This window comes from Phycodurus eques, chromosome 6 (assembly GCF_024500275.1).
Source record: "Phycodurus eques isolate BA_2022a chromosome 6, UOR_Pequ_1.1, whole genome shotgun sequence".
Taxonomy (NCBI): Eukaryota; Metazoa; Chordata; class Actinopteri; order Syngnathiformes; family Syngnathidae; genus Phycodurus; species Phycodurus eques.
Genome location: NC_084530.1, coordinates 27,360,354 through 27,386,375, shown reverse-complemented (window position 1 = coordinate 27,386,375; position 26,022 = coordinate 27,360,354). Strand labels below are relative to the sequence as shown.

Below are 26,022 nucleotides of genomic sequence, written 5' to 3'. Positions count from 1 at the left end.
TCGTGCGAGAAACAACCGGCATATTGTAATGTAACCAAAGGTGCGGCGTCCTGCAACAGACGGACAAAATTATGAATAATTGACACCTCCGTATTTATTTATTTATTATAAAGGCGCATGTTAGTCGTTCAAACCGTAAATATACCACAAACTACGATCCTAAAACACTTTAATATAATTTCAAACTTTTCTGACAATATTACCCTCTAAAATAAATGACTTACAGATTATTTGATTTAGAGAAGAATGCACCGGAAGTGCACTCCGGCCTATACACGTGATGAAGACTCTGTAACTTCCACTAACAACCCAGGCTAAACTTAGCTCCTCCCTGACAGACAAAGCTTGTTTCACAGTCGAGATGTATCACTTCAACATACCTCCTTGACACTATACTACTTTCCTAAATAGGCAGGGCTCCAGCAGCATTTAGTGGCATTTTAGGGCATTACAGAGCGAGAACAAAAACTGTGATTATGTGAGTTTTTGAGTGATTAGCCAGGGGATTCTTTTTTTTTTTTTTTAAACAGCCACTATTTGAGTAAATCAAGTTTCAAATTAGTTTAAAGTTACCTTTTAAAGCAAGTTTTACATTATGGCTTGATTCATTTGAGTTTCATTTTTCTCCAGCTGTCTGGAACAACAGGGAATTCCATCCTCTGCACTTTTTCCAAAGGTGGAGGTCTCCTGAATGTAACCAGCTGAATATATTTACTCAGCTCTTGCAGAGTGCCGGCCACAAAGGCAGGAATGTGACTTGAAAGGGCCTGTTACATTTTAATTTTTTAACCCATAAAATAAACATACAGAGTGGCCCTGCTCTTTTTGTTACTTTTTTTTTATTTATTTATTTTTATGAATGGCTCCATTCATTCCCAATAGAAAATTAGTTCTGCGGTAAAGCCACACCCATTTTAAATGTCTGGCTCTTTCCCTGCACACCTATTGGCCCGCAGTGCGGTGAGGGGCGGGCCCTGTCAGGTGGTATAAATTGCTGTTTAGGCTGGTTGTCCCTGTGGGGAACACTTGGATCAAGACCCGAAAAGGGACAGAGCTATTTAGGACCGACCATCCTTCAGTGGAACCAAGCTTGAAATTATATATATATACGACCTTATTTATTTAACATGGAATATGTAATGGGTCTCATTTTGCTGACAACAGCCTTCATCTCACAGGTAGGATGTTATTCCCTTTCTGAAGATCATCTGTGAAAAGTCCATTGAGAGAAAGACTTGCTTAAGGACAACTACGCAGTATGCCGGATGATAATGGAACATGTGTTTTTATGACTCACAATGACACTAGCTTCATCCTAGATGAAAGATTTTTTTTTTCTTTTTTTTTTTTCATCAGATGACTAGTAGGGCTAGTAAATAATTGATGTCTATGGTTCTTGTGTTTGATACACTTCGAGAGAAGTCTGGTATACGCTTCCCGGTTCTTGTGTAATTGGCTCACTGACTTTATAACAAACTGGAAGACAGTGTGCCAGCAAGTTGGTATAACGGCCTCACAGTGAAGTTTCTGGGTTCGAATCTCTCTCTGGATAGATGGGAATACAGTGTTACGCAATCCATTCTGGGACGCTGGTCGACCTCCAATTAGGAAAAAACTTTACCCATTGGACAAATCAGAAAGGGAATTAATCTGTTCCATTTTTTTCGCTCGCTCTCTTTTCAAGTAATTTGTTTTAACAACCACCAAAAAGTAAAAACTAAACTCTCAATACAAACTTTAATGGAAAAATTGCAATGTATATCACATTTTTGTAAAATATTCTTACGTGTCATACAAGTGTAAAAATAGGTTAACCACTGTTCATGTACAAAATGTACATCAAACAAAAAAAAACCTTAGGCCAAGTTGGTAACTTCCAACATACAATGGTGCCTTAAGATGCGAGTTAAATTCATTCCGTGACCACGCTCGTAAATCAAATCACTCTTCTCTCAAATAATTTTTCCTCATTAAAATGTATTGAAAGAGCATTCATCCTTTCCAGACTCCCCCAAAAAACTACAAACATTTTGTCATGTTTTTTTACAGACAAAATGCCACTCTATAGCATTGTACTAGTACTGTATAAAAACATACCATAATGACAAAATGAAATAGAATTAAACAGTTTTTTGTTACACTTTATATCAATTGAATATTCGGCCATTATGCTGCTGTCATCCTTGGCCATCTGTGAGCAATTTAAGACCAGCTCCTTGTAGAGGATAAAGAATATATGCCGGTGAGTACTGTTCTATGGAATGTCTAAATAAGTCTCTTCACTGTTTGTGTTCAAATATCAGTTGTTGAAAAGATTCTATGCATTTCCCATTATGTGTTAGCATTAGAGCGGCACGGTGGACGACTGGTTAGAGCGTCAGCCTCACAGTTCTGAGGACCCGGGTTCAATCCCCGGCCCCGACTGTGTGGAGTTTGCATGTTCTCCCCGTGCCTGCGTGGGTTTTCTCCGGGTACTCCGGTTTCCTCCCACATCGCAAAAACATGCATAAATTGGAGACTCTAAATTGCCCGTAGGTGTGACTGTGAGTGTGAATGGTTGTCTGTTTGTATGTGCCCTGCGATTGGCTGGCAACCAGTTGAGGGTGTACCCCGCCTCCTGCCCGATGAGAGCTGGGATAGGCTCCAGCACGCCTGCGACCCGAGTGAAGATAAGCGGCTCAGAAAATGGATGGATAGATGGATGTTAGCATTAGCATTAAGCGATCAGACTAAAAGATAAGCTGTGTTTTTGAATGCACAGTTTAATTCTCCTAAAACTTAGTTTGACAGTAAACTTCAACTGGGAGTGCCATTAAACAGCTTGAAGATGTTTAACGGCAGCAAATGACTGCTCGTATCGCGAAAAACTCATAAGTCTGCTACGCGTGTCTCAAAAACCAAAGCAAAACGTGCAGATTTGTCGCTCTTATGTTCGCTGAACCAAAGTCTTTGGATTTCTCGCAAACCTCACAAGTCTGTTTTTCTGGAATGCTTTGTTTATTTTTTTTAACTGAAAATAATATATTTAATTTTACATTTTATGACCTCAAGACCATTTGGGCTTCAAGGTTCCACTCTCTTGTTTTGCTAAACTAGTCTTTCCCAAAACTCATCATGGTCAGGACCAAAAAACAGGTTCTGTGCTTTTTATCAATTCTCATTAGAACTAGTATCCGACTACAGAGCAAGATGTAAAACGCTTATCGATCTGCCTGCTTTCCCCTCGTCGGGTCGCCATCTTGCTCAATATTAGCATGAAAAATGTTCGCGTGTTAGCATTTCATGAATTCTCATCAATGGTACCAGACTACAGAGCAAGATGTAAAACCCTAGTTTATCTGCCCAAGCACTATATGTTAGCATAACACCTGTTAGAATGTCAGAGTTGGATCCATTCTTGTCAGCAATGTTACCTGAATAAAAGGGACCGCTGTAAAAGGCTTCTCGATTGGTCAGAGTGCTTTCCATATGTTATCAGAACTGTAGCATGTTAGCATTTGAGTAGTTCCCATTAGTTTTAAAAGCCTCATCTTTCTGCGCTAGTGCTTTGTGTACGTGCGTTGCTCCCTTGCTATATGTTTTGCAAGCGACTTATTTAAACTGGGCCTTGATATTTCTGTCCGTCTGAAACTGCGGTTGGTCCAGGTGACGGCTATCTGCCCCGCGACGTGCGAGTGTCCTGCAGGCCGCCCGGCGTGCCCTCCGGGCGTTAGCGCTGTGCCAGATGGATGCGGGTGCTGCGAGGTGTGCGCTGCGCAGCTTAACCAAGACTGCAGTCCCATGAAACCTTGTGATCATCGCAAAGGGCTGGAGTGCAATTGCGGCAACGACGTCACAGAGGCCTGGGGTGTGTGCCGAGGTAAGGCCACACAATGTTGGCCAGAAATGATCACATTATAGTTTTGAAACGATCAAATCAATGGATAAACTAAATCCATTCCCTCTATTGTGGTGGTTTAAAAAAAATGGTTGTGAAATCCAAAAGACAATGGCATCTATGTGTGAGTCACCGGTATACGCCATAGCACGTAAGCCGCGCTCAAGCACAAACATGACCGAGATGCTTTATGGGAGCAAAAGTAACGGAGATAAAAATAAGCTTCATGCCAGAGCTGTTCTCCAAACTATGAATAGCAGGTCCTTCTCGCTTTGGAGACAAGCAGTCTGACACTTCCTGTCTCCTCGGTTCCATTGACCTTTCAGTCTAAAACGTTGTTGCCACGGAAAGTTATTGTGCAGTGTGTTGCCGGAGTCACATTTCAGTACTTCAACACTTGTGTGAATTCTTGTCATGCATCGCGGAGGTTGACGCAACTCTTTGATTGCGCTCTGTTTGTGTTCAATCTGTTGCTTAAATGGGACATACATTTTGCCAAACCAACTTTTTCTAGCATTTGGGATGTAACATTGTCTCTATGGTAAATTTCAGTAAATGTGAAATATGTACTTTTTTTTTTTTCTGCGGAGAGGACTGAAATGGGGTCATTGAACTTTCTCGATCTTATCTACGTCACGAGTGAAGATCTCCAACTTCCCTCTCCGCTTCAGAGCCGGTGTACTCTCACAAGTGGGTCTTCTACACGAGGCGACCAATCAGAGGAAAGGGGGTGGTCTTAGCCAAATATGAAGAGAGCAGATACAAAACTGGGTCAAACAGAGGAAGCTGTCATAGGGGCGTTTTCTGGACAGTCGTATGACAAAACCAAGGTGTTTTTTTTGTTTTGTTTCTTGTTATTTTAATTTGTTTTTTGTTTTATTTAAATGAAATTGACACTTTTATACTAAGTCCATGTTAGAGTCATTCTATGGTGGCCAAAATATGGGACCTTTAAAGCACTGCAAATACATGCTAATTACTGTCAGCATTAAGCTAGGAGGGCCTTGGGCAGTTGTTTTAAATACACAAAGTGAAATTCTCTTTTTAGTTTGACAGTAAACCACTGGGATTTGATGCTTCATTATGAAGAATTGTTCACTATCTGCAAAACCGGCTGCTCGTTGGTAAATGAATTGAGTTCACTGCCACCATGCAGCGCTCGTATCTGAAGTTTGAAGCGAACAAAAATCCGTCAAAAGACGGCTCATGTCTTGAAAGCTCATCGGTCGAATCAGTCACTCGTATATCGAGGCGCCACTGTATTTGTATACAAGCAAATGAAAAATGTTCCATAATATGTCCCCGCCAACTGTTTCCCAGCCAAATCAGAAGGACGCACGTGCGACTACAGCGGCAGGATCTACCAGAATGGCGAGAGCTTCCGCGTGGGTTGCAAGCACCAGTGTACCTGCTTGGACGGCGCTGTGGGCTGCGGGCCTCTCTGTGACCACAAGCTGCCGCCGGCCTCGCCGTCGTGCCCCTTCCCTCAGCTGGTCAGGATTCCTGGCCAGTGCTGCTTCACCGTGGACTGCCACAAAGACACCTGGCGCCTGCCAACCGAACATCACCCACAGGTTTGTTCTTGAGTGAGCTACAAACATGGCAAAAAAAAATCTTATATTTACACATTTGCGTAGCAAGTAATTGATGCCCCCCCAAAAGGTTTATACTGTGCTGTAATTGCCAATTGATGCCATCAGATGGTAGCAATGGATGACTTTTTTTCTAATTGAAGCTCATCAATTCACTTCAGCTCCAATAACAAAATCATACAAATGTTTGGCTTTTTGGATTGGGGAACTGAGACTCAGATATAATTGGACTGCAACTAGTGATTAGACTGATTAAAACAGCAATCATTGGACATTGCTTGCAATTCTGAATTGTCCTAGTCGTCAACGCCAAAAATGTTTGAGCTTAAGCCCTCAGGTTGTCGTTTTAGGGCTCTTAGAAGGAGAACAAAAAGACTCTAGGTTTCATTTATCTCCAGTGAAATGTAATTACTGAATGGCATTTAACCCTTACTGTAGGTTGCTCATGTTCTCTTTGTACTACTATCATTTATCTGCACATTTGCATGTTGCAGTTTTTAAAATACTTGGTACGACTTTTGGGTATGAGCTCTGGACTGAACATTGTTTGTGATCTTGTGTACAGGTGAAGTGTTTCCTTTATAGCGTTTCTTTAATTGTGTCTGACTTTCAATAGGGTTTTATTCTCACCCCTGATATTGTCATTGTCCTTGTGTGCTACCGCTGCAACAGCAATTTCCCATTTTTCTGATTCTGATTGTTAAGGTGCCATCTGATGGCGCCAACGTAATACTGTTATTGCATTGAACTAAGCACAATAAAAGCGAATAGATGGGTTTTTCAGAAAATCACAGAGGAAAAGTAGGGGGGGAATCACCAAATTTACAAATGCCAAACCAAATTTACAAATGCCAAACATACAGACGTTCACTCTGTTTCAGTCCGGGAACTACCTGAGCAACTTGATCCAAGATCTGACATGAACTGAAACCAGTTTTTTGACAAATAAAATAAGTGATACTTTAGAGCATGAAAAAGCTACCTTTTTCCAACAGCAGCCACATCTACACTCTCATTCGCTGACTCGCACATCGCCCAACAGGCAAGGGCCTGCTTTAAAGTCACAGATACTACAGTGTTGAATGTTGAATGAGTGTTGAAGGTGACCCCAAGTGGACTAAATAACACCTGCACCTCGCATGCATATTTTGTTTTGATATGTATCAAGCTTTCTATTGTGGGACGTTCTGGAACTAGGGACTAGTATATATTACAATGCAAATGTCATACTTTGTGTTTTTATAGTTGCAGTACAACAAACAGACAAGTGTTTTTTAACAGTGGAAAAGATTCGAATAGTTGACAATTGCCTGAATATAATCTGTAACAATCATAATAACTCGTATTGGGGGGGATCACCATGAAGTACACATTCTAAGCTGTTCTTGCTTTATCCTAGATGCCCTTTCCGAAACGATGGCAACCCAAACTGGAGGGCCGTCCCCTCCCTCGGCCTCATGAAAACGATCTGCTGGTGACCAATGAGATTGCGCCCTTGAAGACGAGTGGCTGGGAGGCGGAGCGTGGCTACAAACACCTGCCTGGTGAGACAACAGCATCTGTCTGACTGCTGTGAATGTAGTTTTTGAGTAAGAAAGGGAAGAAAATATATATATATTCTAATTTCACCCCATTTCTGGGTGTATTCATATTTTCTAATGCATCAAAAGTGGTACAGTTTGGAGTTCAACACAAATATTCTAGAAATACAGTAGAGGGTATTAGAGTTAAAGGAAATATGTTTGGTGGTAAATACAGCGATATTATTGAGCAAAACCTGTACCAGTGTGTAAGTGACCGTCAACCTTCAAGGTGCTGGAGCAGTTTTCGCCTTGGGGGATGGGCAAAAATCCCAATGGAAAAGATGCGGCAAGCCTGTAGAGACAAGTCAAAAACATGCTTGAAATGTTTCATATTCATATTTAATTTTAATGATTATACCATAGTGAAAACCCTAAATTAAGAAACAATCAAAATATTTCTTTTCATGGAAATGAGTTCGTTTTCCTTCTGGAAAGTATTTGCCTCTTTTAATGAATTTTTATGAGTTTCACTTTTGAAATTAAACTACTGATACTGTTGAACTTTTCTACCTTATTCAAATCTTTCGAGATTTCGAAAAGAACTTTTTCCCTATCGAAATACAAAATTCAACCCGCCAAAGTGGCAAGTGGGAGTGATACCCGCTGCATTTGGTGGGTGTTAATGCCAAGCCTAAAAATACAGTACAGCTATGTTTTTGTGTTTGTTTGTTTTTTCCTGTGATTGTTTTCAGTATGGAGCCACCAGAAGAAGTGTCCCCTCCTCACCACCGATTGGTCCCAGTGTTCACGTAGCTGCGGGACTGGCGTTTCCTCCCGCCTCTCCAACAAGAACCCCCTCTGCAAGCTGGAGAGAGAGACCAGACTGTGTACGGTGCGGCCGTGCAGCGCCCTACAGACTCTTTCGAGCAAGGTGACCTTTAGGAATTATATTTATTGTGTGCGTGTGTGTGTGTGTGTGTGTAATAAAATTATCGGCAGAGATACCGAGAAAAAAGTACTTATCACCAAATATCTTTCGCAAAGAGAAGCCTCCACACCTTATGATAACGCCATACCACCCCTTATCTGTCTTTGTTTGACTTTATGAGGGGAAACCCCTATTTTATTTGTATTTTCTTTTGCATTTTTCTGAAACTCATGAAGATGCCGGAAGATGGTAACAAAGCCATTTTTAGGGTTCCTATGCAAGTATGGAATTTGATTTTCTAAATTTGCAGGTCTGGAAAAGTATGGAAAGTGCTTTATGGAAAAATATTCAATTTTCCAAGACTGTCACAACAGCTGTTTTTTTTTTCTACAACAAAAATTATGAACCTCTTAGAAAAATAAAATAAATGACCTGTGCTTTTTAAGACACTTGGAAGCGCAGCTACAATGTTTGTGTGAGAGCACACTGTCTTGGTGAATACTGGATTTTCATTGGCCCAGAAAATTCCGTTTGAATCCTTCGAGCGACTGTCAAAAAATCATTACATTGTTCCAAATGATGCAAAAGACAGTTTTAGGGTTTCAGAACAGGGTTAGGGTTTCAAAATAGGGTTTTAAAATAGGGTTCGGGTTTCAAACTGGGGTTAGGGTTTTAAAACGGGGTTAGGGTTTGAAAATGGGTGAAGGGTTTCAAAACCGGGTTAGAGTTTCAAAGTAGGGTTTGAAAACGAGGTTAGGGTTTTAAAGTAGGATTTTAAAACAGGGTTGGGGTTTCAATGTAGGGTTTCAAAACAGGGTTAACGGTTCAAAGCAGGGTTTCAAAACAGGGTTGGGGTTTTAAAGTAGGGTTTCAAAATGGGGCTGGGGCTTCAAAGTTGGGTTTTAAAACGGGGATAGGGTTTCAAAATGGGGTCAGGTTTTCAAGTTAGGGTTTCAAAATGGGGTCAGGGTTTCAAATTAGAGTTGCAAAACAGGGTTAGGGTTTCAAAACAAGGTTAGGGTTTTCAATTGGTGTTTCAAAATGAGGTAAGGGTTTCAAAGTAGGGCTTCAAAACCGGGTTAGGGTTTTTTATCATTATTGTTTTGACGAGTGTATTTTTGCCCCAAAATAACTCTTATTTTATTACCTTGAAGGCGTTCAACTTTCGGAGTTCCACTGTGCGCCACCAGCACTGAAGTCATCTTTTGTGTTGATATTCGCTCGTCATGTTATTGTAACTGCACAGAGCTTAATTGCGCTGCCGCTGTGTTTGAGTTTAGTATTAGTGTATATATAGCGCGCCTCCCGCCAGCCAGGGCATTCCTGCCAAGCAACTGTCCATAGCTAAGCTCCATGCGGTGGGTCTATATTAATTCTCCATGTTGGACGCGTACCAGGAGCTCTTTGCCGTGCTTGCTTAGCTTGAAGACTCTGCTGCCAAGCACAACGATAGAACAATGTGTCATAGCACGTTGTGAGGCTCCTAAAATTTTGCTGTTATTTCATCAGACCAAGAGAGATTTTTTTATTTAGTTTTTTGTAACACCTAACCACATTTGCTCACTTTCGCACTGTTCCTATGAAGCAGTTGAACTGTGTAATGACATAAGTACAACTGAATATTTAGAATGGTGTGATACAGAGAAATTATAATGACACAATTAAATGTCCAAAATGTAAGGATATGAAAAGGCTGTTTTAGATGACATACTAAGCTAGAGACTGCGGCTCTCCTTGCCCACACCCGAGGGCATGACAGTACATTTATTGCTCCATTTTTGTCTCTGTGCATACACAACTTACAAGTACCCCGGCTTATGAGTATTTCAAGAGTGTATTTGCTAGGTTTTATTTTTGTTTTTGTCTTGAGATGTTGGCAAACATTTGCACTTCAATGGTGGCAACAAGCTGCAGATAACAAAAAATTCTTGAAAAAAAAAAGGTTTGCTTCAAGTGCTTTATTGCTATTCCCGGTTGAAGTATACAGTCAAACTACACGTAAAATAAAGCGAATCGAACCACATAACTTTGCCTTAAAGTCGGCTAACTTAATTCTGACACATAATGGGAACCACCATAGACGGGCTAAAGAGACTGTCATCAATGTCGCGGTAGTTGTAAACCTTTTAAACACAGTCACACAAACGGTAGCAACACATGCAGAAGTCCAGTCAGAAGACCATTACAATAGTCAAGTCTACTTGAGATAAAGGCATGGATGAGCTTCTCCTGGTCTGCTTAGCACATGCAAGCCTTCACTCTGGATATGTCCTTCAGCTTGCAGAAGGTAGTTTTAGTAATTGATTTGATAAGACTGTTGAAAGTCAGGTCAGAATCTATCAGTACACCAAGGTTTCGGACTTTGTCCTTGGTTTATAAAGACAGTGACACAACACCTCAACCTACAGTTCAATGTAGTCATCTGGAGACACTGCCAGATATAACTGTATATCATCTCCATAGCTGTGATAGTCAACATTAAGGTTCTGAAGAATTTGATCCAAGGGTACCGTATACAGGCTGAACAGGAGGGGTCCAAGAACTGACACTTGAGGGACCCCATAGGTCACTGCCATTCAATTGAACAGATTATTATTATTATTTTTTTTTTTTTTATAAAGCAAAGTGTTGCAAACCTTTTTGTTGGTGTTTTTTGGGTGGCTGGCTCGTCATATTTGTGTGTAATATTTGTCGTTTTTTTTGGGAGCGGGTATTGCCATTTTCATTCATTTCAATGGGAAAAGATTGTAAAGACAAATGTTTTGAGTTAAGGGACCACCGTGCTTTATAATGCTAATATTGTTACCCTGATTTTACTGTAACATATAGTTTTTATCTTTCCAATTGCAGAGAGGCCGGAAGTGCTCCACTTTGCAAAAATCCCCGTCACCCCTCCGCCTGTCCTTTGGCGAGTGCATGAGCGTGCGCCTCTACCGGCCCAACTTCTGCGGCCGGTGTTGGGACGGACGATGCTGTTCGCCGCGCCGCACCCGCACCCTCCCGGTTCGACTTCGCCTGCCCGGACGGCCAGCGCCTGCAGAGGTCGGCCATGTTCATCCAATCGTGCAAATGTAACGAGGAGGCCTGTGGCCACCTGAACGACGTGGCACTTCCGCCACAGCGCTGGATGCATGGAGACACCCATACGTTTATTGACAAGCAGTGATGATTTTTTTTATTTTTTTTTTAATTCTCTCTCCTTCAAGACGATGAGCCAGGTTTTTTGACTTTTCTGGCTCCAAGTGAGCAAGGGCCCCCCTGGTTGTAATGTGTGTGGCCCAGGGTGCCCTTGTTCAGACGTGGGAGCTAAATTAGAGCCCTGATGCAGCCCTGGACTTCCCTCCCTCACGGGGGATAAAATTGCTTATTCCGACATGGATTATTTTGAGACCCTCCTGACTGCCCACAAAAGGAAACGCTTTGCAAGGCATTTTGAAAACTGACTTCTAACTTAAGTGTCAATGCAAAGGTACCTTCTGATATGTTAAGCGGGGTCCACACACACAGCCATTTTCTAACATCTTAACTTTTTTTTTTTGAGTGACCCCACACATGACGGAAGAAAATTGCCATGTGTGTGCTTTCTGCCCGCGAATAACAGGGGTTCACTATACTGTATTGTGAACCCCGCATACTCTGGTTCCGGCACCCGCAGATTCACCTATTCACAGATGTTTAACCTTGTTGGTGGTTTATCACTGCTTATGTTTTTTTTCTTTGTTTCTCCCCAGTTCAATTATAATGGCCGTCAATTATCCACTGATCTTCGTGGTTTGCGGTCCGTCACCCCGAATAGTGGAGGTCCACTGTACGCTCAACACAGCGCGCACACATCACATTTGTGACGATGTCTGTCGTAGTACCGAGACTGACCTGTGAGAGGCAGCATGCTGCCCAAGGGCATCCAGACTGTCAGAAAATGCAAAGAAAAAAAGTACAGCTGTACCTTGAGATACGAGTGACTCGACTGAGTTTTTTTAGATGGGAGCTGTTGTTTCATGCTTTGAATTGTGAGTGCAGACTTGATACAAGCGCTCTGAGTTTGGTATTAAAATGTCTTCAAGCTGTTTCATGCCATTCCCAGTTAATGTTTACTGTCAAACTAAATATAAAACAGAGAATTACACATTTAAAACTGCCATACAACTGCCTAAAGAAAGTAGCTACTAGTTTAATGCTAATCAGCATCTGTCTTGCAATGCTTTAACCATTTAAGCAAGTCACGTATCGAACACAAATGGTTCAGAAAAATGTAAACAGAGACTCAGTCATATACTCTTTATCTTCTGCATAGAACGGCTAATATTGGTGTCGAGCTGAGACTCGAGACATTAGCAATCTCCCGTGAGTTCTTGACTGGATATGCCTCGCTACAATTTGACTGGCTGCTGCAGAAGCAAGGAGTGCCTCGAACTCAAGTGGGATTCATAATGCCTCAGTGGAACAGTGTATTAGTCTGTCTGTCTTGTACTGAACCCCCCTGTCCTGGTGGCCAAGATGGGCACACCAAGAACAGCATTTCATTCATGTAGTGTGACAAAAATTTTCATTAGTGTTTTAGTGCAATATTTTTGAGTTCTTTTTCTTAATTAAAATTCACATTAGAACAAATTGTGTTTTTGATTTTTTTTGGGTGGGGGGGGGGGGCTGAAAAGGATTAATGGCATTTCAATGGGAAAAGATCATTTGAGATGCGGACATGGTCACAGAATGGATTAAACTCAAGGCACTGCTGTCGTAGAAAGGCAAAATTAAAAAATTAAAAGCCTGATTACCTGTGTGTGCGCTGGGCCTTAGACAAGCTGTTATGTTGAAACCACTCCAGGATGGTGTGTGTGTAACAATTATTTATTGCAAGTATTGTTAGTTTATAATTTACTTACTTTAACTTCTCTGCTTTTACCTAATCTAATAATAAACAGTTCTACCAACATGAATCTAATTTGACATGCATATTTCAGGTTCTTCTGTGACTTTTTGTGGGTAGGTGCAAATGAAGATGGATGTTTATGAGGCCTCTTTAAGAGTTTTAAATTCTACCCCTTGCAAGCAAAGTCCTAACTTATTTTGGATGGAATACCTCCCTCTGTTGGAGAGGACCAGTTCACTGGAGGACCAGAAACCGTTAAATGAGGGACAGGACATCTTCCTCCTAATTTAGTTAAGTTCTCAGGGAGCCATACTACATTCATGGAACAAAATATGAAGGAACAACCAAGCGAATGTTTTATAAGCATTGGCAGGTTAAATGTTTTGGACTTTAGTAACACTTCGAGTTTAGCTTTTTAAAATTGCACCGTTGGCTAGATCTAATGGAAATAAATGACACTTGACTAACAAAATACTGTATAAAATGTTTACTTCCTGAACCAAGCAACATTGCGTCAAAAGAAAAACGCTAAACAAGCAACAACATGTTAAAAAAAAAAAAATATTAAACTTGCCAACATATAATGGCAGTGAGAGATCGCTTCTTGTTTTTTTTCCTTAACAAAATACATCAAGGGTCAAACATCGAATTCACTGGAAACTTCAGATTCATCTGGACTGTTCAACTGCAGAAAAAAAAAGAGAAATAAAGGAAGCAGGGTGAGCCAAACACCATAAATATTCAAGTACAACCCAAGAACCCTGAACTGACTGCCAGCCAATCACAGGGCACATACAAATAAACAGCCATTCGCACTCACATTCACACCTACGGGCAATTTAGAGTCATCAATTAACCTACCATGCAAATTTTTGGGATGTGTGAGGAAACTGAAGTGCCCGGAAAAAACCACGTAGGCACAGAGAGAACATACTAATGTAGCATTATTAAAATCTGAATCTCAAAATGATGCTTTATAGACAAAGTAGGAGGCCCATTTTGTTTTTCTCCCCCTCACCGGCTAGAAATGGGACATGTGTTAGTGCTGCGCTATATTGGATTTTTAATGTTTTTTATATATATATATATATATATATATATATATATATAATTGCTGAGAAGCTGGATGCTGCAATCCAGTGGAGAACTCACTGTAAGTGGAGATGTCAATCTCCTCTGGCAGCTCAGCCACGTTGACCTCGAAGCGGTCTTGGACCTCGTTCAGGGTCTTGGCGTCAGTTTCGTCGGACACGAAACTGACGGCCAGGCCTTTGGTGCCAAATCTGCCGGCGCGAGCCACCTGTAAGGAAGAGGGATTTATGGCAGCCATTCACCCGGTGGGGGATTACTACAGCGCAACTGACCCTGTGCAGGTATGAATCGGAATCCTCGGGCATGTCGTAGTTGAAGACGATATTGACCCGCTCGATGTCCATGCCTCGGCCGAACAGGTTGGTGGCTACCAGGATTCGCCGCTGGAAGTCTTTAAACTGCTGGTACCGGGTTAACCTGGGGCGGCGGATGCAAGGAGGCGCTAATTTACAAAACCAGACAGTACTGCCAATTTAACAATTTGGTCGCTATATTCAGCGACTTTACTGACTCCTCAAGTGAGTGGAGTCATCTCATTGTTTGCTGTATGACAAGAAAGAAGCCTCCTCACGCAGTCAATAGCTCTAAACATTGCCAAAGACAGTGGCCATTTATACAGTGGGCAAAAAAGTATCAACATTTTGGAATTTAGATTTCTGCATACATTTGGTCATAAAATGTGGTCTGATCTTCATCTAAATCACAAGAATAAACAGTACGTTTAAACTAATACCACACAAAAAAATATATAATTTTTATTGAAAATAACTTTGAAATAAACGAAGGCCACAAAGGAAAAAGTCAATTCATTTTTCAATTGAGATAGCAAGCTGTCCAGGCCCTGAGGGAGAAAAGCACACCCAAAACATGGTCCTCGCGTCACCATGCTCCACAATTGATTGGACACTAGGTTGGCTCACACCTGACTAATTAGCTGTTGGAGAATCCATAGCTCAAAGGTTCACTGACTTTTTCCTCACTGTCCTGTGAATGTTTGTTATTTTCAATTAAAATATGAAAACATAATTGTGTGGTATTAGTTTAAGGTTACTCTGTTTATTGCTGTAATTTAGATGATGATCAGACAATTTATTACCCTTTTATGCAGAAATTTAAGAAATTTCAAACGGTTCATATACTTTTTCCTCCCACTGTAGGTAGCGCGCTGGGTAAATTCAAGTGAATTGGGGTGATTGGGTGCCTCCCAATACAAACCCCTACACGCTTTATTTTCGCTCATGTCCTCTCTCTTTAGCAACCCACTTCTCCCTTGACTGTCACTCTATCTTCTTATGGTTAAATAAAAGTGATACTGTACAATATACTGTATGTGGAGCCTCTACCTCTGATCCTGACCCATGCCGCCATGGATGGCGATGGCTGGGAAGTTCTGCTCAACCAGCAGCTGGGACAGCGCCTCACAGCGATGCACCGACTTCACAAATATCACCACCTGACGGGACCAAGTAACGCCACTATCGTAAGCACCATTACAAAAATTCCTCTTCAACTAGTTGCTCCCCCCTTTAAACGTCTCCATTCCATACCTGGTTGAACTCGAGCACGTCGAGCAGGTCAAAGAGTTTTCGATTCTTCTCGCTGTCCTTCAACTTGCAGTAGTATTGCTGCAAGCCATGAAGGGTCAGCTTGGTCTCGTCATCCACAAACACCTCCATGGGCTGCACCATAAGATGGCATTAGTCTCCCTAACCTGACACATATCATTACAAGTACTGAGGTTGAAGTGTTTGTGTGTTGTCTTAGGCAGCATTAAAGCTAAGGAGTACTAGTGACCCTGGCTTTGCCACCCAAGAGCATCACTTTATCCCTCTGATATGGTCACTTACGGCACTGACAGCCACAAGTGGGCAAAGCTGGAGGGACACAGCTGAGGAGCTGACAATATGACTGCTGTGTGGTCAATGCAGTGGTACGGGTAAAACAGTGCAACTTCTAAAGTCCAATGAGACAGACTCCAAAAAAACGGTAAAAACGTGCTTATCCCGTCACAAAATAAAAAAAACCAAAAAAAACTCACGTTACAAAATAAAGAAAGAAAGCCCGTAAGAAACACCAAAACTTAAGACTCCAGATCAACTACAGGGGCATCTCGATAAATTGGAATATTGTGGAAAAATAAATTTACTTCTGTACTTCAATTCAAAGTGAAACTCATATTCTATATGTACAGTAAAATAATAGATTTTATTTTTTTATAATTTGAATTATTATATTTCACAATCAAGAAACTGTATTACAATGTTGCCAATAAACCAATCTAAAAATTTGCCAAGGCTTGACCTTACTTTTACACTGGTTAACAACTTTATACACTTCAGACTAAGTGACGATGTTTTTGCGTGTTCCTCAAACCTGCGGTTAACATTTTTTTTTTTTATTATTTTTTTTTTTCCACACTTGTATGGCAGTTTAGAATGTTGACAAAAAAAAAGAAAATAGAGACTGTAACAGATTATTATTTTTAACAGTACACTATTCCGATTCCAAACACAGTGGGTTGGACTTTAGAGGTTCCACTGTAGGAGCAGCATCCAACCTGTATAAAGCTTACCTTCAAGAGCAAAAGTGAAAGTTTTTTGTTTTGTTTTTGTTTTTGTTTTTTTTTTTAAATCGCAGCTTGTTCTTAACTGTCGTACATGACAACTTACATCCTGCATGAACTTGCGGCACACCGGGCGGATCTCCTTGCTTAGCGTGGCGCTGAACATCATGACTTGCTTCTCATGGGGCGTCAGCCGAAAGATCTCCTGGATGTCGTGTCTCATGTCTGTGAAGACACATGCAGCCACATTGAGATCATTTGTTATCCATCCATTTGTTAAAATGACCACAGCGAAGCTTCAAGGCAGTGTGTGCTTCAACTTTCTGAAAGCCCACATAGCTGAAACTATTGAAAATGTTTAAAATAGAGTATCCTATCAATTTTTAAATTGATTAATCAAATAAAAAATTATTTTGCATTATTAAACAACAATAATCTTGTCCACTTGGGGTCGCTATCCTCACGTATCTGTGACTGAGTTTGTGTGGCTTCGAAAGGTGGGATATGGCCTGGTCAGTGACGTATGCGTCAGCGAAGTAAAGGAAAGTTGGCTGTTTTAAACTATTATTAAAACCATAACCAGTCTGCGTGTTGAGTCAGTTGTGACCCCAGCAGTTCATGTATAAATGTGCTTATTACACGTTTTTTTTTTGTTACCAATTGTTCAATAAAGTGCATTGGCGGCTTCTTGACCACTTGCGGGGGCATTACAATATACACTGACTAGCAACGGTAACCTATATTAAAAAAAGCTAACGATGTTTATGTTACTTTATGTTGGAGATTTCAGTAAGTAGACACACCATCTTGTTTCCCCAAGTGTGAAATGATCCCAAATTATGTTACATAATGTCTTTTATGGACTCGTTCCTCAGCCACGCAGTGATGCGCGCATCCGCAGTAACATTGGTCCATGTGGAAAAATGACCACCGCGAAGCATCAAGGCAGCGAGTGTTCTTCGACTTTTTTCTAACTAGATTTATTTGATTTCGTCGATTAATCGCTGCAGCCCAACTTTAAACTTATTAAACTGACAATTTTTGGGGGGGAAAATGTACAGAAGATACTGGATGTATTGTTGTATCTGTGTTAGATGAGCGCCTTTAAGGGCGGCACGTGACTATGACGAGCTGGAGGAAGGAGATGGTTGGCTCAAGCGATATAGAGTGTTCGTGTGGGTTTTGAAAAACTCAAATAATCGCTATAAACAGACTTCTGCGATATAGTGGCTCTTTCCACGATAAGAAATATAGAAACGTTCCACAAACAGATGCGGGATGTTACAATCATCTGTAGCGAGGGAAGACTGTACATCCAATACACTTGCTTCTCCTCAACAACACTCACCCAGCTGCTCCAGCATCTTGTCACACTCGTCGAGCACAAAGTGTTTGATGTTCTTCACGCTGAGGTTCTTGTTGCGGATGAGGGCCAGGGTGCGCCCGGGCGTGCCCACCACGATGTGCGGGCAGCTCTGGCGCAGGACGTCCTCATCTTTCTTGATGGCCATGCCACCGAAGAAGACCGACACTTTGACGCTGGACATGTACTTGGAGAAGCGCTCGTACTCTTTGCTGATCTGGAAGGCCAGCTCTCGAGTGTGACACATGACCAGGACTGACACCTGGCACGTAGAAAACACACATTAGCCTAATTTTAAGTACTCACGTTTTCAACGCCACTTTTACACACCAACGCCTGGTGCAGTCCACGAGTTCAATAGAAATGAACATTTTATTTTCAGTTATTTCATCTGTCTGACTTTTGAGCCCCTTAAATGAAGGGTTTGAGTTTCATGCTAAAATATTGAAGGCTTTTGTTCCTCAATCTGGCGATCTTTTTTATCATCATTTTTCCATCAGGAGACATTCTTATGTAAAATGCAAACATTGTAACGTCATAAAATTTAGTACAATACATTTAAGCATCTCTGTTCGGCTTTTCGTATACATAAATACCTACGAAAAAATCTGAAATATTTAAACTACTGTATGGAGGGGAGTTAAAGGTGAACCCACCTGTCCATCCACAGGTTCAATCTGCTGCAGGGTGGCAAGCACAAACACGGCCGTCTTTCCCATTCCAGACTTGGCCTGACACAGAATGTCCATGCCCAGGATGGCTTGAGGGATACACTCGTGCTGGACTGAAATGACAACATGGTTGGTAAGAGTCTCGTTAGAATTATAGAACCTCTCTCCAGACAATTTAATAGGTATACTGGGACAAAACTACAACGGGTCCTCAGCTTATGTGGTGCTGAAGAGCAGTAGTTTGATTAAAAAAATAAGTTTCACTATTTGAACTGAACTACTGAAATAGACCTGTTTCACTTTTCTACATTATTCCTGTTTTTTGAGATGCACCTGTCTATCTTAACGGCAGCAAAAATGAGAATCAGAGCGAGCCAAGGCTGACGCTTTGTGTCAATGCTTCACATTTTTTACTAGAAATCCACAGCAGCTGACGACAACAACTCTTCTCACAATTGTTTGTGATCCCGCTGCCATTCACCTTCAGACGGATGCTCAAAACCACAGTCAATGATGGCACGGAGGAGCTCAGGCTTGAGGAGGAAATCTCTGAACCCGGAGCTGTGGATGGACACGTACGACCCCTTCACGGCCTTCTTGTTCGCCGGGGTCGAACTCTCCAGTGCTCCTTGGGGCTCCTCTTCCTCTTCGTAGTCCAAAAGTTCATTATCAACGTCAGCTTCCGCCATCTGTGAGGGAGTCAAAGCATACCAGGATTCAACTCTGCAGGCATTGTTCTTTTCAGAGCATTGTGAATGTTTCTCTTTCTTTGTTGTTCATACTCGGGCAACCTATTGTATTGGTGAAGTCGTATTTTTACTTTTCTTTATGAATGCATTTCATTGGTTTAACATACTGATATCGTTTATATAAAGTAAACCAGCAGATTACACATTCATCTTGTAAATTCGCAACAGGCTCCTAATATCAGAAGTGTACGTCATCAAGTGATTAGCACACCTCTCTATCGATAAGAAATGTTATTTATTAGGCCTAATCACTTACCCAGAGTCCTGGCGTGAAAATGTGCAGCGTGCTCAATGGAAGCGCTTTACCCTTCGTTCAGCGCAGCTAGTTAGCAAGCTAGCAGCTAGCACCTCAACGCGAGGCACGATTTTAATTCACCAACCGGTAATGCTTACGACTCATTGACGCTGCGGTACGTTCACGTTTGGTATATTTATAACGAACGAATTGTAAAGTTCACACCGGTACCGAAAAGACGAATTCGGATCGAGAAACTCGACCGAGCGTTAACGCGGTTCATTTATCTCGGTTAGCCTATTAGCTAACGCGCAACCATCAACCGGGGCCTACTTTACAATTGCAGAACATTCAAAATAACAACAAGTGAATGGAAACAGACGGTATGTGTGTTTGTGCATGTATGATGACTCGCATGTGTGAACATATTCCAGGCCCGTACAGTACCTTCCAAAAGCTTTATTCTTTATATGTCCTACCGACGTCGATGAAATGACTCTGCACGCTAGCAAGCATCCACGGCACAGTGAGTGAGCAGCACACACCCGCGGTGCGTTCAAGTACCCATCAGCAACCGCGCACTCGCGGGAGCTTGTTACTGTGTTATAAGCAAAACAACAAACGCAAACTCCAAACGATTTAATATTTCAACTATAGGTATATTAAATTGTTGAAAAGTTGACTGTACGTCACGATGAATGCATCTTGTAGTCCATCACAAAAAAAACAAAAAACGAAGGACTATTTTGCTCATCCGAGTCCCAATTTAACTACATATTACACAACAGTGGAAAGCACTGCATAATACTGAAATTATGTTTAACCAATTCCTAAACAGTTATGACATTTGGCCTAATTTATGATCTTGTGTCATTACTAGGTCATGCTTACACTAAAGTCTTAGCATGGGATATTTATAACTTGTTATTGCATACCTAGTACTGCTTCTATGTTAACTGCACTTCGATTCTTAAATATATTGATATACTGTAAATCTGTCTACACATATCTACAGTTTGAATCTAATCTATCTATCATGCTTAATTAATTCCTCTTGGCTGCTCCTCTGTGCAACACCTGCAAACCCCGCCTTTCATCATAATAAATATGGACGGTGATTGGCTGTTGTAGCCGCTCTTCCGTGCAACGGCCTGTATTTTCATCAGGCAATTGGCCAGCGACTTGTCAATCAGTCCCCGTTCTCTACGCTGATTGGCTCGCCCCTCCTTCCCAGGCTGCCGCACGCCAGCCATTCCGAACGATTTCCTCGTCGTGATTGATGCCGCTGCCCGTTTGCGCTGCTTCTTTCCCCTGTTGAGTCGTCCGTCATGTTTGTTTCCGCGGATTTCAAACTAAAAATATATTAATAGCGGCTTTAATTCGCCGCTGTCGGGGGACCGGCGGCGCCCGGAGGGATATGGCACAGCGTTGGACGCTATCCGACTGTGTGTCCTCCTCGGCGGTCTGTTAAGATTTAAATTAGCCGATAACACCACCGGGGTTGATATTTAGACGGTAGTGTCGTCGGGGAGACTGCAACCGCACTGCCGCGATATGGAAAAACACGCCTGGTAAGCGTTTCACGTTTTATATCCAGAATGTATTCATTTAGCTAGGTGAGAGTGTTGTTGCGAGACCACATTGTCGGTTCGTGTCAAATTGCAACGCTAAACTACACAGGCCCACCTAGCTAAAACATTGTTAAATGTTCGAATGTGCCAGTCCTTCTGCTGCTATTATTATTATTTATTATTATGTCTGCTCGTTTTCCGTGCTACATTCCGTCGCGTGTCCTGTCAAACAAGACGCCGACATTGTTATTCATTTACATTCCCCGTTTGTGCCTTATTATTATTATTATTGTTGTTGTTGTTGCCTTTGCTGGAGGATGTTGTCCTGCTCTCGTTTTGACGCTGTTACACAACCAGGCTGCCTGTCGCGGGAAGCCGCTGGTACATGTTCACTCCCTCCCGGGAGGAGATGTGTCATTTAAGTGCACAGACGTTCGTTCATTCCGCCTCAGCCGTGGATTGACTGCACACAGCGCGCAGGCCTGTCCGGGTATCCTAGTTGCAAAGCAGGTTAGCTCTGATATGGGAGATGAGCTGTCATGTTGGTAACTAGGAGAAGTCTATGATGTCAAATGGAGTTGGACCACGCATTAGTGGATGTCAGGCTCCTCTTTATCAAATGGCTGTTTGATTGTTTGTTGTTTTTTTTTTTTATGTATGAAGTATATTGTACTTCATAACAGAGGAGCGAGTTGGGACAAATAAGACGTTCGCTCCTCGATGTCGTCATTTCATATAGACTTCACGTAAAGATGACATCACATCATTGACAGTGTGTCACGAATCAACTAGCTCTGTGTCTGAATTATTCCTTTCGCGCACACAGTTTTTTCAGATGGTTGAACAGATTCTGTTACCTTGCAGGGAAGACAACTGTACGGCGCTGTTTACATATGTCTTCTTATTTATTGTCATTTGCCCAGAATCTAATCATGTCTAGAAAACAGATATTGATCCCTTTTGGCGGCACGGGCTCCTCACCATCATCTCTGTTTGCTGTACTTTCTTCTCTCGGCATGACTTGCTCACTCACCACTTCAGTCAGTTCATATGCAGCGCAGCCGGCATTTTAAATGAACAAATCGCTGACAATCGGGCTAATTAAATCATGGGAGCCAAAATCGTGATCACGGTTACATTTCCACTAACACATTCACTGCCATTGACGGCTTTAGAAGTCAAATATTCATGTTAACTGGGAAGGCTCGCAGTGATTAATTTTGCAGTAAGTGTAAGCGGTACAGACGATAGATGAATGGAAAAATGGCAAGACTCAAGACATACTGGGAAGAACAAGTAAGATGTGTAGTTTGCTTTGAAACATGGACGTACGGAACAAGTGGCGCTGTAGCACGAGAATGTACTGTAACACGAATCGCCTTATTCGCATCATATAAATTATCTCTAGTGCTGTGCAGGGAACTAATTTAAAACGTCCAGTGAGACTCCAATCTTACTCCCCAATTTTATCTGAGAGACTGTTTACACGCGTCAGTCGGTTAGCAACAGAGTTCAAATGGGCTCAACAGTTACTGTAACTATTTAATGACTGTGTGTGAACAATAACATCTATGAAGAGAGTGTTGCTACTTTTTTTTTTTTTTAACTGGAAAAAGGAGAACTATTCGACGAACTAATTTGTCTCAAGTAAATGGCACCTGGCAGCAAATTGTAGCACAGCAGGGATTAGCGAAAGGGCCACTATTTGAGGAAATTCAATATGTAGTCTGGACTTTGGGGTAAACATTATTAGTTGCCTTCTTCCTCTTTCTATTTTTCAGGAACAGTCATCAGAATGTGCAGTACATCACTACCTCTAAAAGCGCCTACAACATTTTAGATTCCACACAATTCCAACATTTATTATATTAAATTGATGTTGTTATGGAAATGATGTATTTTAGTAAGCCAAATTCCCTGGCAGGGAATTGCTCCTGTGGATAGTCACAAAAACTGTGGAAATCACTCATCCAGCTGACTCTTGAATACTCAAAATATCTCTTGCTCCAAGGGTTAGCTCACCAAGCCATTGGTCATAGTCTGTTGGTTGTAATCTCATCTTGACTGTCCCACTGATGAAGTGATGAGTCCTGTACAATGAGACGATTTTCAGGCTTATCTGTTAAATTGTTGCAACATGCAAAAGGCGCATCACATGCTTCAGCCCGAGGGAAACAAAATCTCTTTCTCACTCCCTAGTGAGTTCGTTTTCACGTACTTCAAGTCTTCTTGTTTGATCCCATGGGCACAGACCCAAAGAAATGCTGCACTTGTGACTCACCCCTTTTGCTCATTCATTCAAATATTTGCCTCTACTCTGGCCTCATGATACAGCTATGTGAAGTCATTGGGATAAGGAATCAGAACTTTGAATGTTTGTGTAGATGAGAGACAATTTTGTGTATTTAATTAAACCTCTGATTACAAACTGTATGAACATAGCCTCTAGCCATGACAGGAGGTTGATTAACTGATTAAGATTGAATGGCCCAACCAGATCCCTGACTTAAACCCAATTGAGCATCTCTGGGGAGACCTGAAAATGGCTGTCCACCAACCTTCACCATCTAACCTGACAGAACTGGAGAGGATCTGCAAGGAGGAATGGTAGATGATCCACAAATTCAGGTGTGAAAAACTTGCATCATTCCCAAAAAGACGCATGGCTGTATTAGCTCAAAAGGGTGCTTCTGCTAAATACTGAGGAAAGGGTCGGAATACTTGTGGCTGTGTGTTATTTCAGTTTTTCTTTTTTAATAAATCTGCAAAAAATTCAACAATTGTTTTTTTGTCAATACGGGGGGGGGGGGGGTGCTGTGTGTACATTAATGAGGGGTGGGTGGGGGGGGAATAACTTAATTCTTTTAGCAAATGGCTGCAATATAATACAGTGACAATTTTAAGGGGGCCTGAATACTTTCCGTACCATCCTGTAACACCATGTGCAACCAAAACAATTTTTACCATGGAATACCTCCTGGATAGCAGGCGTTTAGTATATTCAAAGTGTGATTCTCCCATCAGCTGATTCACCCATAATCAATCAAGAAAATGCTATCGAATTCCCACCTCTTGTTCCACTGATTTCAATATTAACTCAAACAGTAGAAAGCAAGGTAAAAATAGTTTTAACTGTTTTACTCTGTCAAAATGAGTTACGGTACATTGACTTTGCCCATTTCTTTAGTATGTTTTTTTTAATTTTCACGCCAAAAGTAGACACTATGATCCAAAGAGTGGTCCACTTGTGCTGAATTTCCTCTACTTTGTTGAGACAGGGAGCAGCTTGCTCCAACTGCCCCCTGCAGCAGCAGCTCTTCTCTTGACGCGATTCTTCTTGTATGCCACCCATTTCTTCCCGTAGGCTGCACTTTTGTAACTGGATCTGACGAGCTCCGTAGACTGCACAATGACTGAATTGTGCTGTGTTGTGCGGTGCTTCTTGTATTGACACCAATATGCAAATGTGGTCTAAATAATTAGGCAGGAATCAAAACATCCCCTTTCTAAATGTTAAACTCATGAAATATTTTATTCACACATTATTCGTTATGACCAACTGAAGTTGCCTCCTCCTGGCATCACAACTTGTTTAAAGGGTCAACTGAATGAACTCCCAGGAGGAAAACACTGAAATACATCTGTTTTCTATCACACAATAGCATGTGTAGGTCATAGTCCAGGTGTATATATATATATATATATATATATATATATATATATTTTTTTTTTTTAAGAATGTTTGAGTTGACTATTTACTCATTGGGAGTATGTTTAACAACATAAAGCTAAGCGAGAAGTTTAGATGAGGCTTTTTTATATATGTTTATATCAACGCTCTCTATCTACCCTTCAATAACCAATGCATTGCTATTTGTATTTTTAAAAAAAGTTATTTGATATAATTTTTAAAATCTTCAGATAATGGTCTCAGCTCTAATAACCAGCATTCCCCAATTAATCATCAGGTGGAACAGCCACTTCAACCAATAACCATCACATCCTCAAATGTTTTATTTATTTATTATTTAAATCTTTGGATGGATGGACAGCTCTAAGATGGGAGGCCCAATCTTAACAAACACGTTATCCATAATAGATTTCTCTGCAGTTGAGTAAATACACTCCCAGCCATGAGAGAAATATTGTTTGCTTTCGCCTTGTAATAAACCTGACTGTAGTAAATGCTTAAACGGTGAGCAAAGAGGTACATTTAAAGAAGTAGATTAATTACAGTTGAAGTTGTCCATGCTGCTTTAGTGCAGTCAGTATTCATTAGAGGTTGGGTAGTTGTAGTGTCCTCTAGTTCGGAGCTGCCAATAATCCTTCATTCATCACATCTACCAGTGTGTGATAAACGGACGTTTCATTCTGGTTGGTCAAGATTTTTATGGTGAGAAGTAACCATGTCAGCATTAGCACTTAAACAGTCCAAACAACAACTGTAAAGGAATTGATGGGTTTCCGAGGCTGTTTCCAGACCATTTCCTCTCCCAGCAGCACTCAAGGGAACCTATTATCTGGAGAGTGATGCTATTATCTGAATTCAGCACAGGAAAGCATTAGTCATGATAAACACACAATCAGTTTTAGCACCAAAATGTTGAAAACCTTCCAGTATTTGTTTTCGTTAAATAGCCTCATAGCAGTGGGTTGTGCCATTAAATCCAAATCATTTACACATTTGTGACTGTCACGTTGCTAGTGCAAACCAGGCCTGTTCCCTGGGTTAATGGGTAGCCATTGGCAGTGTATGGAATCAGGAGACACACCGTCTGGAGTTGTCAGATGCAGTGTTGCAGAACATAATCAGATGCTGCTGTCATGTGGGGCTTCCGATGCAGTTAACATGTCAATACATCTGCATTAGTGGAGCCTGTTTGTTCGTTTCACAAATAGCAAAGCTATGGAAAATTAAAAAGCCATCCTGCCTGTGTATTAAGAGACACTTTGAGCAATGTCAGGTCGAGCAGCTGGCGCAAAGACAG

At 41.4% G+C, this 26,022-nt stretch overlaps 3 protein-coding genes across 7 annotated transcripts in view; 2 read left to right on the top strand and 1 right to left on the bottom strand.

Moving 5' to 3' along the window:
* Nucleotides 1–970: 970 nt before the first annotated feature.
* On the top strand, nucleotides 971–12,469 carry LOC133403973 (CCN family member 1-like). Its single transcript, XM_061679474.1, is given in 7 exon segments — nucleotides 971–1,178; nucleotides 3,646–3,859; nucleotides 5,198–5,451; nucleotides 6,869–7,013; nucleotides 7,745–7,923; nucleotides 10,771–10,920; nucleotides 10,922–12,469. Coding segments are annotated over 7 exon segments (1,158 nt in total). The 5' UTR covers nucleotides 971–1,127; the 3' UTR covers nucleotides 11,087–12,469.
* Nucleotides 12,470–13,262: 793 nt separating this feature from the next.
* Nucleotides 13,263–20,005, bottom strand: LOC133403801 (ATP-dependent RNA helicase DDX39A-like). Its single transcript, XM_061679080.1, has 10 exons — nucleotides 19,911–20,005; nucleotides 18,961–19,168; nucleotides 18,465–18,592; nucleotides 17,794–18,070; nucleotides 16,552–16,670; nucleotides 15,430–15,561; nucleotides 15,226–15,335; nucleotides 14,155–14,299; nucleotides 13,943–14,090; nucleotides 13,263–13,475 (listed from the first exon to the last, which is right to left on the bottom strand). Exons 2-10 carry the CDS (start codon nucleotides 19,166–19,168, stop codon nucleotides 13,459–13,461), a joined length of 1,284 nt encoding a protein of 427 aa, XP_061535064.1. The 5' UTR covers nucleotides 19,911–20,005; the 3' UTR covers nucleotides 13,263–13,458.
* Nucleotides 20,006–20,730: 725 nt separating this feature from the next.
* The window catches only part of evi5l (ecotropic viral integration site 5 like), a 31,886-nt gene continuing 26,594 nt past the window's right edge, over nucleotides 20,731–26,022 (top strand). For 4 of the 5 annotated variants that reach the window (XM_061678608.1, XM_061678607.1, XM_061678606.1 and 1 more), the window contains exon 1: nucleotides 20,731–21,034. The gene's annotated coding sequence lies outside the window, so the exon portion shown is untranslated. Of the gene's footprint in view, nucleotides 21,035–23,531; nucleotides 23,663–26,022 lie in introns of all 5 variants that reach the window. The other variant, XM_061678603.1, reaches the window with a different exon arrangement.

Bases quoted from the DNA above. Each gene is read 5' to 3' on its own strand.
- LOC133403801 (XM_061679080.1), bottom strand. From the start codon at position 19,168: ATGGCGGAAGCTGACGTTGATAATGAACTTTTGGACTACGAAGAGGAA. The intron at 18,071-18,464 runs GTGGGTTCACCT...TCTACGTGCCAG, and splicing joins TTGAACCTGTGGATGGACAG to GTGTCAGTCCTGGTCATGTG. The intron at 14,091-14,154 runs GTCAGTTGCGCT...TCTTCCTTACAG, and splicing joins CCGATTCATACCTGCACAGG to GTGGCTCGCGCCGGCAGATT.